The 12684-nt window shown below is 46.8% G+C and overlaps 1 protein-coding gene across 2 annotated transcripts in view; it reads right to left on the bottom strand.

Annotated features, from left to right (window-relative positions):
• The window catches only part of BACE2 (beta-secretase 2), a 109872-nt gene that overhangs the window by 44517 nt on the left and 52671 nt on the right, over positions 1-12684 (bottom strand). For both annotated transcript variants that reach the window (XM_034947862.3, XM_003823908.5), the window contains exon 2: positions 6433-6521. In XM_034947862.3, coding sequence (XP_034803753.2) covers positions 6433-6521 — 89 coding nt within the window. The remainder of the gene's footprint in view (positions 1-6432; positions 6522-12684) is intronic.

Here is a 12684-nt window from a genome sequence, read left to right as displayed (position 1 = left end):
TGATTTTGGCTCATGGTTCTGTAGGCTGTGCATGAAGCATGTTGCTGGCATCTGCTTCTGGTGAGGCCTCAGGAAGCTTCCACTCAAGGTGGAAGGCGAAGGGGGACACAGTACATTACATGGTGAGAGCTGGGGCAAGAGAGAGAGGAGGAGGTGCCTGGCTCCTTTAAACAACCAGCTCTCATGTGAACTAACGGAGCAAGAACTCACTCATCACCTTGATGAGAGCAACAAGCCATTCATAAGGGATCTGTCCCCATGACCCAAATGCCTCCACTGAGGCCCCAGGTCCAACACTGGGAATCACATTTCAACATGAGATTTGCACCCAAAGCATATCATCAGGATGTTTTTGTTTGTTTGTTTGTTTTCTGGAAAATGCTCCTATAGAGCTACTCTTACTGAATCTAAAGCTGTCTCATTCTAAAGTCCAACCACCCCATGAAAGGAGCAAGTGTGTGTGGGGTGTCTCAGCTAAGGAGGTCAAGGAGAGGTGGTGACGCTTCAAGCTCTTGTGCAACCGGTGTCTAAACGGCAGAGTTCCTCTCTGCCCTGCACCAGCACTGTCCAACAGAACCTCCTGTGACGACAGAAATATTCTGCCCAATACGCTGGCCGCTTGTGACTAATGAACACTTGAAATGCGATTATAGTGCAACTGAAAGACTGAACTTCTATTTAACGTTCATTTAAATTTAAATAGCCACATGTGACTTGTGGCTAGCCTTGTAGAAAGCACAGTCCTAGATAATGTTAAAAAAAAAAAAAGGTAATTCTCAGTTCATATTCATATTCTCTGGGTTCCTTGAACTAAACCTCTGAGTAAAACCCCAGAGAAGAATCATTCATAAGTGACTCTAGGGGTTATTATTAGCGTAGAGTTTCCAGCACTTTAAATGAAAAACATGCCTTCATCTTCATTTTCTAACGTCCCACCTCTTGCGACTAAAACACTTTGGCTCTCAATTGCTCTGCACAATAATTAAATACATGGAGCAAGAAACCTGGATGGGCTTCTCCTTGGCAATGTCCATTCTGGGTGCTCAGAAACAGCAATCAATCAGGGATGTGGGTGGCCAGGAAAAAGCCCGCTCACAGTAATAAAAACACTTTGAACCAAATTCAGAAGATGTTCTGCCTCTGATAAGAGTGCTCAGGGAATGCAGGATTAAAAAGTGAAATCAATTGAACTGAGGGGAAAAGAGCTACAGAACATTTTATTATTTCAAAAGAAACCTGCTGTTGGTTGCAGAGAACACGAAAAGAGAAGGTGGATGTGCAGAATTCTAGAGTTCAATCCTTGGGTCAGCTCTGGTTCTCCTAAGTCATTCGACCCAGGGAATGCTGAGTCTCCTAAAGAATTCTGCTCAGGACTTCCCTGGGGCTCTCAGGGTCTGAAATTTACCAGTGGGCTTACTGTCCTGGCCCAGGTGACCAGATGCCCCTCTTAATCTTCTGTGATTCTCGAAGTCACCAGACCTGAATGCATGAGACCCCCTGAGGTTCAGGGTCAGCTCAGCCTGCCCAGCCTGGTGGTTCATCAACATCCTCAATAACGTTAAATGCTCACAGGCTCCAAAACAGCAAGTCCCCTTCTACCAGGCAAATGATGGACATGCTTGAGAAATGATCTCAATAATCAGGTAAAAATATCTGTCCTCATTGAATGGAAAGCCATTTGGTCTGTATCCAGTTTAGCCTCCTTAAAGAAGTCCCTTACAAACATTAGTTGAGGAAAATAAATTGGTCTCTTGCTCTGTGAGCTTCAACCCGGATATAGTACAGAAGTAAGGAGACATTTTAATGGAAATATACTTAATCTCCTGAATAGATTCGTGGAGGGTCAAGGGATGAGTATACTGGATCTCTCTTCAAGCCAACTAGCTGGAGGTGAGATTTTATTGGCTAAAAAAGATGTACATTTAAAAAATACATGATCTTTTCTTTTCTTTTTTTCTTTTTTTGCTCTATAGTAACTCACTGGAACATTCACCACCATGAAAAGATGGATTCTGATAAAGACGAGCTCACAAATGACTAATGGTAGCCTGACATCTCATTCCATAAATCAAAGAGATCTTGTCAAAGAACCCCACGCCAAATCTCCAATTACTGTAACATGTTTCAGGAAGCATTAGACCTGAATATCCAAAGACTGAGGACGTGAATCAGAGGCGGACAAACCCAACCAGAACCTTATTATAACTAAGAGAGATCAGAAGCACAAGCAAATACAGACACATCACAGGGCAGAGAGCTGCAGCTCAGAAAAGAAACCTTTGTCAAAAATTGAGAAGGCAAAAGGACAGTCTCTTGGCTCCCATCAAATACAATGGTTGAAAGTATAACTTAGGCCAACTCTAAAGTTACATGAAAGCATTAGACAAATTAATTATACATAATTGACATTGAAAGAAAATATTCATATCTTTCAATCATAAAGCATATCAACCATAATAAAGCATGTAAAAAGCAGATAAAAGGAAACAAGTTAATATCAACCTAAGAATTTAATCTGCAAAGCAAGCATGGTAGCAGGGATGCAGCTGAAGGAATAGAACTCGCCTCAAACGCAGAAGTGGGATGCGTCACATCTGATTCAGCCAAGAAGAAACCTTACAGTTCTGTTGAAGAATGGTCTCTTGAAAAGAAAGGCGGTACCAGGGTAGACACCCAAAAGGTGAGTGATGTGTTATATGTAATAAGTCAGTCTCTGCAGTACTCGCAAATAAGGAAGGTACACTGAATTTGAATGGTGGAAGTGGCAATGGGGTGAAACCAACCATTGAGGGGCTTTCCCCAGACACTGGTGTGTTCTTTCTCTTTTTATTTACCCACAAAAGAAGAAACAGATCAGAACCTTGAGTGGTCAGAATGGTGGCAAGAAATCCTGAATTATCTTGTGAGATTAGCAGGAGGGAAGGCTTAGTCATCAAATGAGTTCTGGATGATCCCAGTTTTCATATTCATCAAACGCATATGGACTAGAGAAGCCCAAAGGATGGAAAACAGGAACCATCTGCCACTTGAATGCAAAACAGGGCTAGCAGGTAAGTAAGAGAGATGTGTCCCACGGTAGCCTGAAAGAGAACCACAGCTCAACCAAACACTGAACACAGTTGAAGGGAGCTGAGAAAGATGCTGGGTTGTCTACGGTTGATGAAATATTGCACATAGTCTTGATAATGCAGAGTATTATTTACCCTTGAAGGTTTCAACAATTGCCTCTGCATAGTGAAAGGATGTGTGGATTGAGAAGCATACTTTGACCTTGATGGACTCTGGCGATGAGCGGCTGCCACAGAACTGCTATTTATCTGCCATGAAAAAAGTAGCCATCCACAGGGCTTGACTTGCGTGGTTCCCTTTAAATCTGGAAAGTAACCATCCACATCACCCTAACCTTGACTTTACTGTGCTTTACTGCTTCTTTCTATTGTATCTTGCATCTACAGATGATGAGAGAAACACCTATTCTAAGGGGGAAAGAATTGCTAAATGAGGAAATGCAAGCTCCACATGTGTTGGTTCTGCCCCCGTGTGCTGAGCCCCAGTGAGGGGGAAATGTGGAAAACGTGTCATACAGACTAGAGCCCAGCAGTGGAAACAACACAGGGCTGGGACCATCAGGGACTATTCAGATAACCGGTTCTCAATGGGGAAGGTCCTGTCCCCTAGGGGAAGTTTTGGAAACTTTGGGGGTGTGTTTGATAAGCATGCTGGTTATCCTGGAATGTGAAGGGCAGTCATGCAAAATGAAGTATTGTTCCCGTCCCACACCACTTTCCAAAGTCGCGCTGGGCATCAACATGGGTGAAATCTGCTGGATCATATGAGCATAGAATGCACCTCCCATTCACATGTGCATACCATCTTTTCTACACAGGTTTAGTATACATTGCATATTTGCTACTATGGAAATCCAGGGAAGCTGATTCTCTTTCTGTTTTTCTTGGAACTTTCCTAAGATTCTTTTCCATTCTGGAAAATCATATCAGCAACTGATAGAGTTTGGATATCTGTCCCCTCCGATTCTCATGTTGAAATTTGATCCCCAGTGTAGCAAGTGGGGCCTGGTGGAAAGTGTTTGGGTGGTGAGGTCGGATCTCTCAAGAATGGCTTTGTGCCTCGCCCATAATAATGACTGAGATCTCACTCTGTTAGCTCCAGGGAGGGCTGATCGATTGCTAAAAAAAAGTCTGGCATGTCCTTCCCCTACCCTTGCTTCCTCTCTCCCATGTGATCTCTGCACACTGGCTCTGCTTCACCTTCCACCATGACTGGAAGCAGCCTGAGAGCCTGGCACCATGCTTCTTGAACAGCCTGCAGAACCAAGAGCCAAATAAACCTCTTTTCTTTATAAACTCCCCAGCCTTGGGTATTCTTTTATAGCAGCACAACAGTCTAAGACAGCAAGCTGAGCTGCTTGGGGTGTGTGAGTCTAAGTCAGCTTGCCTTGATCAGTCTACACTGGGTGTACATGTCCATGGTGACGTTAACTCACCTCCAGCATCTGCCTACTGCGTGGTCTACCAGCACCACGGAGCCGGAGTGTTCACGTACTGAGGTACTGATTAGCCGGTTATACATTACTTCCCTTGTATTCCCCCCATATTACGTCAGGGCACTTTGAGCTGTGTATGTAGATAAGTCATGTGACCTTTGCATTTACTTCAGGGAATGACAAAGCACTTGTTATAAAAAGCAGGTGTTGGCTGAAGGTTTGGGGACTGCTGGCCTCAAAGCTTGAACTTGGGCAAGTCCCCTGTCTCTCTGAACTCCTGTGCCGCAGGAATCAAAATGAGGGGTTTGGACCAACTCCAAGTCCTGTTCCATGATGAGCAGTCCAGAGTGAACAGTTGGAGGTGAGGGCTGTTTGGGGACTGAGGACTTGGATGGATCGCAGATCTGAGTGGGAAGGGGCAGCATAAGCCATCGTAAACCAAACCTCTGCTGCACACACAGAGAGCAACACCACCACGACTTCTACACACGTTTGTGGTTATAGCAACAGCTGGACACATAGTGATCATAGGCAGGAGTTGTATCCAGGAATATCAATGAAGAAAGCTTACCAACACATGAAGCCATAAACCAAGCTATAGGTTCCTTGAGGGAGGGGCCAGCCATATTTTTCTGAAGCCTCATAGAGCACTGGCCACCACAGCTCTCTCCCCAGCAAGCAGCTGCAGCCATACGTGCAGGAGGCCCCATCATTTATGGCACCAAAGTGGAGCCCAGGATGTGGTGTAGGTAGAATAGATATACAGGGTTTCCTCTATGCTTTCTTTCATACACAGCAAATCATCTTGCTTTATTAAATTGCCTGGCATTTTCAGAAGACTTCAGCTATTCTTTCCCCCTCCTTTTGTCCCCAACTAGAGCTGGCCTTTATTTCCCAGAACAAAACACTGAGGATAAGGAAAGTGAGAAAGGGAAGTCAGGAAAAGAATTTACAGTAGGGAAACCCAATGTGACAGTTCCGAGCCTCTAGATGGTTCGTGACCCTAAAAAACAAACCAGCATGTCAGCTTACCTGTTCTGTCCGTTGAATTTAAATTTACCTGTTCTGTCCGTTGAATTTAAATTTACGTGGCTGTCTGTTGAATTTAAATTTCAGAATCGTAAAAATAGTTGTGACATCAAAACGTGCACAGCATTAGAGCAGCTTCCAGTTCACAGAGGGCGGTGACTCTAGACCCCATGGGCTCCCGCAGAGCTGAAGGCTGCCACAAGCCCCTGGGGGCCTCCCCACAACCCCACCCAGGGCTGCTCGGAAGCCTGCATGGGCAAGGCTTGTTCTATTCCAGAGACCTCCATCAGGCTCCACTTTTTTTTCTCAACTCCACCCCATAATTGCTCATGTGCAACCCCAGTCTTGGCCCTTAATACTTTGTGCTCACAAAACTCACTCTTCCAAATGAGTATTGCAAACCAACCCACAGAAATGGCTTCCATGAACCACACCGTAACCCCTACTGAACTATGCGAAGGTGGGTTTCCATGTTTCCCTTCAGCTGAGGAAGCAAACCCACACCCTCGGCCAGAGTGGCCTCACAGACTCCCAAGACCTTGTCCCCTGCTCCAGCCCACCTCCACTGCAGAACTAAAGCTGCTGCAATAAACACCAAAGGGCCACAAGCTCCCTGCGACTTGGGATAACTAAAGGAGTTGTGTTTGACTTGGATTTTTAGAAAATGAATCTCATGTAAATGCGTGAAGGCTATGAGGAGACTCCTGCTGTGGATTTGTGGATGGAATGAACATGTACATATGCATACACATGTCCACATGTGTGTATACATACACATACATATCGGTATCCCCCTTAAAATGAAACAGCTTTCTGGCTGTCATACTCTGGTGCATTTTGAAGCATGTTGATCATGCAGTGCCCCGGCCCAGCACACCAGCCAAGGGGCCAGCGCTTACCTCTCTGTGTCAAAGTACGTGTCTATGTAGGAGTGCGGGGTTCCTGCCACGGCAAAGTTACTGCTTCCAGTGTCAACGAGAATCTGTAGCTTTTATGTTTTAAGGAGAAAAAAAAAATAGAAAGCATCAAGTTATTTTAATAAGGCAATACTCTTGAATAATGTTTTTAAAACTAAGTAGCAAGAATAATTTATCAGTTGGAACAAAAAAAAGTATACTGACGAGGAGAATAGAAAAAGCTATTATAAAATTGAAATCTGAACAAAGTCCATGAAGAAGCTTGCACTGGAGAGGGGAAAATGGTCCTGTCTCAGGTACACACTGAGCCTTATAACAGAATGGATTCTGTTAAATAACTGGGTTTCCTTTTTAGGCCGCTGGTGCTTGAAACCAAGGCTGAGCTCTTTCTTATCTCTGGGCTTTCGGCCAGGTTTAGCCCTCCACTGGGCTCACCCTCCCCTTGCTTTTCCAAATCTCGCCTGGAAACCCCGATCCAACGTGACCTCCCCTCCCCAGGATGCCTCCCAGCCTCCTCCTGGCATGTGGTGGCCCCTCACCTCCATGCACGGCACCTGGGAACACCTGTCACAAGCATTGTTTTTTAGGTTATTTGAGATATAATTTGCATATAATAAAAATGCAAGATCTTAAATGTGCGCCTGGTGAGTTTTGGCATGTGTCCCAAACCAAGATGCAGAAACTTCTATTCACCTCAAAAGGTTCCTTTATGCCCCTTTCCCTTCTGGTCCCCAGAAGCAACCACTTTCTGGCTTTTGTGACCATGGACTGGTTTCATCAGTTCTTGAACATTCTATAAACGTAATGATGTAGGCTTCTGTGTGTTTGTTTTTTTAGCATAGCTTCTTAAGTGCAACTTGTCTTTGAGACGTCCTCATGTTGCATCAGCCCTTTGTTTCTCTTCACTATGCAGGGACACACCATGATTTGCCTCTGCTTTTGACGGGCCCTTGAGTTGTGTCCATTTTGAGGCTACTATGAATAAGACAGCTATGGACACACTGTACAGGTCTTTTTGCAGACATATATTTTCATTTCTCTTGGGTAAATACCTAGGAGTGAAACTTTTTGGATCATAGACTAGATACTTTTTTTTTTTTTTTTTGAGATGGAGTCTCGCTCTATCGTTCAGGCTGGAGTGCAGTGGCATGATCTCGGCTCACTGCAAACTCTGCCTCCCAGGTTCACGTCATTCTCCTGCCTCTGCCTCCTGAGTAGCTAGGACTACAGGTGCCCGCCACCGAGCCCGGATAATTTTTTGTAATTTTAGTAGAGACGGGGTTTCACCGTGTTAGCCAGGATGGTCTCCATCTCCTGAAGTCGTGATCCGCCCGCCTCGGCCTCCCAAGGTGCTGGGATTACAGGCGTGAGCCACCGCGCCCAGCCGACTAGATACATTTTTACTGTTTTAAAGAAAATTGCTGAACAGGTCTGCTATGTGGGTCCACCAAGTTATATTCCCATGAGCGATGGGTCCACGGGCCATTTGGTTTATTTGCTCTGTATCCTCCCCCAAATTTGGCGGTGTTGGTCTTTTCAATGTGAACCATGCTAATGGGTGTGGAAAGGTATTTCACTGTGGTTTTAATCTGCAGTCCCCTAGGGACCAATGCTATTGGGCTGTTGCCCTGTATCCCACTGTTTCACTCATCTTCCCCAGTGAACGATGTCTCAGGGCAGGTGTGTATGTTACTTATCATTTTATGCCCAGCATCTATCCCAAGTCCAGACACATGCCCAGTTGTTTACAGAATGAACACTTCTTTTAGAAATAAACACAGACCACGTAGATATAGCCCAAAAGGTTGAAAAACAGGTTTAAAAAGCTATAGACTAAAGAAATCAAAATCGGATGGGCACAGTGGCTCACGCCTGTAATCCCAGCACTTTGGGAGGCCGAGGTGGGTGGATCCTGGCTAACACGGTGAAACCCCATCTCTACTAAAAATACAAAAAATTAGCCAGACGTGGTGGCACACGCCTGTAGTCCCAGCTACTTGGGAGGCTGAGGCAGGAGAATTGCTTGAACCCAGGAGGCAGAGGTTGCAGTGAGCCGAGATCGCACCACTGCATTCCAGCCTGGGTGACAGAACGATACTCCATCTCAAAAAAAAAAATCAAAATAGGCAAGTTTTTGCCTAGGATTATCTTATCAACAATTATAAAATAATTTTGCCAAGGACCTCAGTTTAGCTGGGACCAGTGTTTGTCTCTGAGCTGACCCATCAGCAGGATCTGACTCAGTCTCGCTCCCTCTTCCTGGAAATATTCTTCACTCTGGATCCCGGGGCCCCACACTTTCCTGATTTCCTCCTTCTCTGACTCCTCACTTTAGTCTCACGGACAGGTGCTTCTCATCTCCCCACCCTGCTGAACTTTCCCGGGGCTCAGCTCAGGAATCACTTCTGGGATCCATCCACTCACACCCTTGGGGTCCCCACTGAGTCTCAAGGCTTTAAATGCCATCCGCATGTTGACGACCCCCAAGTGTACCTCTCAGCCTGGCCTGCGCATGCACTCTGTGCTCTACCTATTCAACACCTTTCCCTGGCTGGCTAATAGTCATCTTTTATGGGTTGAGATGTGTTTTCCAAAAAGAGATGCTCAAGTTCCTAACCCCTGCACCTGTGAATGTGCCCTTATTTGGAAAAAAAGGTCTTTACAGAGATAATCAAGTGAAGGTGAGGACCACGGAGGTGAGCTCTAATCCAGTATCACAGGCATCCTTCCAGGGAGACGAAAATGCACGGAAAGCAGACACACGGGGGGTGCCAAGTAACAGCAGAGACAGGGATGGGAGTGACGGAGCCACAAGAATGCCAAAGGACTGACCATGGCCAGGGGCTGGAAGAGGAAAGGACGGCTCCACCTGGAGTCTCAGAGGATGCATGGCCCCACCAACACCTTGATTTCAGACTTCTTGCCTCTAGAACTGTGAAAGAATACATTCCTGGGTTTTTTTTTGACAGTGTCTCACTCTGTCACCCAGGCTGGAGTACAGCAGCACAATCATCGCTTGCTGTAGCCTCAAACTCCTGGGCTCAAGGGATCCTCTCACCTCAGCCTCCGAAGTAGCTGGGACCACAGGCGTGCACCACCATGCCTGGCTAATTTATTTTTATTTTTTTAGAGATGGGGTCTCACTATGTTGCCCAGGCTGGTCTTGAACTCCCAGGCTCAAGTGATCCTCTCGTCTTGGCCTCCTAAAGTGCTGGGATTACAGGCATGAGCCACTGCACCTGGCCCATTCCTGTTGTTTTCAGCTCTCAGTTTGTGTACTTAGTTACAGCAGGTCCAGGAAACATCTTGAGATGGGACATCATCTCACGCCTGGCGTGTCCCGAATTGAGCTCCAGCTGCCCCCACCCCTGCTCTCCTGGTGGACTTGACCATCTCGGTAGACAGCAGCTCCATCAGGTCAGGCCAGGCCAGGCCATGCCGGAGGTGATCCCTAGGGCTTCCTTCCCCTACTGCCCCACATCCAGCCACCAGGAGGTCCCGAGGGCTCCACCTTCAGGTTCTGGCCCACACCTGCCCACCCCTCACCTCCTCCAAGGAGACTGTGGGGGTCCACACCACTGTCATCCCCTCCTCGTCCTCACTGGTGTCCCTGCTTCCTTCCTAGGCCTACTTCCAACCAGCAGCCACCACAGTCCTATTACAGTTAAGTCAGAGGGAGTCAGCCCTCCACCTCCCATGGCTCTCATGTCACCCAGAGTAACTGGCGAAGTCCTCACATGGCCTGCTGAGTCACTCGCCATGCCCTGACATCACTCCTCCCAGCCACGCTGACCACCAGGCCACTCCGTGAAAGCCCCAGACATCCCCCAGCGGCAGGGCCTTTCCCCTGGCCACCTTGCTGGGGTGGGGGCTCTTCCCCAGGATACCCAGGTCCAGGTCCATGTGGCACGGCCCATCACTCCCTTCCAGGCTTCCTTCAACGCCACCTTCTCCACGAAGCTGACCCTGGCTGGCCCTTTGGGAGAACTGCTGTTCCCAGTCTCCTGCCGGCCTGTGCATCCCTTTCCCTCCCATAACACCACACCTTTCACAAAACAGTGACAGCAGACACTGAACACCGCCTGCAGTGGGCTGGGCACTGCTGTACGTGCTTCCTATATCCATTAGCTTATTTCAACCTCATAACAGAGCTCTGAGGGCAGCACAGTCCTCACTCCACGTCACAGATGGAAACACTGAGGTGCAGAGAGTCTGACTTGCTCAACTCTACAAGGGTAAGTGGCAGAGCTGAGGCTGGAACCCAGAGTCAGACTCCGAGCGCATTCTTGTAACCAACTCAGCCACTGCCTGGGCCTGGAGCGCAATCATGCCATTCACGGGGTCCCGACAGCTCCTGCTGCCTCCGCCCCACCAGCGTGAAGCCTCCCTCTGGCAAGGATTTTTGCTGTTTGCTGCTCTGTCTGCCATGCATGCCTGTAACAGGGCCAGGCACACAGTAGACACTGACACATTTTTTTTTTTTTTTTTTTTTTGAGACAGAGTCTCGCTCAGTCACCCAGGCTGGAGTGCAGTGGCTCTATCTCAGCTCACTGCAAGCTCCGCCTCCTGGCCTCACGCCATTCTCCTGCCTTAGCCTCCAGAGTAGTTGGGACTACAGGCTCCCGCCACCATGCCCAGCTAATTTTTTTGTATTTTTTAGTAGAGACGGGGTTTCACCGTGTTAGCCAGGATGGTCTCGATCTCCTGACCTTGTGATCCGCCCTCCTCGGCCTCCCAAAGTGCTGGGATTACAGGCGTGAGCCACCGCGCCCGGCCGACACTCACACATTTGTGGAATCGACAACAAAATTATTTGCAAAGGTAAAATCAAAGACACTCGTTTTGCCCTTGGTACAAAGATAACAGATTCCAAAATAATAAGCAAGAATAATGCAGTCTGTGCACACAAACCAGCTGTGTGTAGGTTCTGCACACACAGTTTTCGAGCTGTTGGCAGAAACTGTCAGGCTCCTACTTCCCTGATCTACTAAGTGCCATTGCCCCTTCCCCCACAGGAGGCCATGGAAATAGTGGAGAGGAATGAACGACAGTCCTGGGCATCTGCCAGGGGCAGTGCTGTAACCTGTGGTGACACCCCTGTTTTCTCAAACGAAAAGCTACTTTGTGACTTCAGAGAATTCCCTCCCGACCAATGAAGATCAAGTTCACAAAAACTTTTACGAATGGTAGAGAAACAGATTTGGGGGATGAAGGTTTGAAGTGAATCTAAAACAATGGCAAAGGCACTCTTCTTTTTTTTTTTTAAATACACTTTTTTTTTGAGATGGGGTCTCACTGTGTTGCCCAGGCTGGTCTTGAACTCCTGACCTCAAGTGATCCACCCGCCTCAGCCTCCCAAAGTGCTGGGATTACAGGCATGAGTCACCACACCTGGCCAGCAAAGGCACTCTAAATAATGAGACTATAAATGTTACTTTAAACATCTTCGTTTTAGTAAATGAATGCGCTATTCTTAATTTCGATTTACAAATACACAGCTCCTAGAAAATGTGTAAGAGCTTGCTCCTTTACAGAGGTGTTTGGGTTGATTTCAGATAGAATGTAATCTCACATATATAAAAATATATTTACATATATATAATGTATTATATATAATAATTTATTATCTGGTTCTTCATCCAAATATTAGATGCTCAACAGCCCCAAGTTTCAAAGCCACAGTTTGGGTTAGATTTAATCCTAATTTCTCATAAACGTACAAAAGGGCATGAAAGATTGTGAAATACATATGTGATTTCATCCCCATTTCCTGGCATACAACTCCTAAAATCTCTGGAATCTCCAAAGTGATGTGTTTTTGTATGCTGTGAGTTGACTGATGGCTGGCAGCCCCTAGGTAGATTCGGGATGGGGGCTGGTCACCAGAAAGAGCAAGGTGGGATTGGAGGACTGGGACTTTCAGCCCCACCCCCAACCTTGGGGAGTGGGGAGGAGCTGAAGGTTAAGCTGATCACCAATGGCCAATGGCTTCATCAATCATGTCTACATAATGAAGCTTCCATAAAACCCCAAAAGAACAGGGTTCATTAAATTTCCAGACAGCTGAGGTTCCCGGAGGGTGGCGTGTACAGGGGGGGCATGGAAGTTCTGTACCTGTCCCCCTATACCTCACCCTACACATCTCTTCATCTGTATCTTCTGTAATGCCCTTTATAATAAACCAGTGTACGTGTCTTCCTGAGTTCTGTGAGCAAATCTAGCAAATTAATCAAA

The sequence above is a fragment of the Pan paniscus genome, chromosome 22 (assembly GCF_029289425.2).
Source record: "Pan paniscus chromosome 22, NHGRI_mPanPan1-v2.0_pri, whole genome shotgun sequence".
Taxonomy (NCBI): Eukaryota; Metazoa; Chordata; class Mammalia; order Primates; family Hominidae; genus Pan; species Pan paniscus.
Note: the sequence above shows the minus strand (reverse complement) of the source record. Positions and strands in the feature narration are given on the sequence as shown.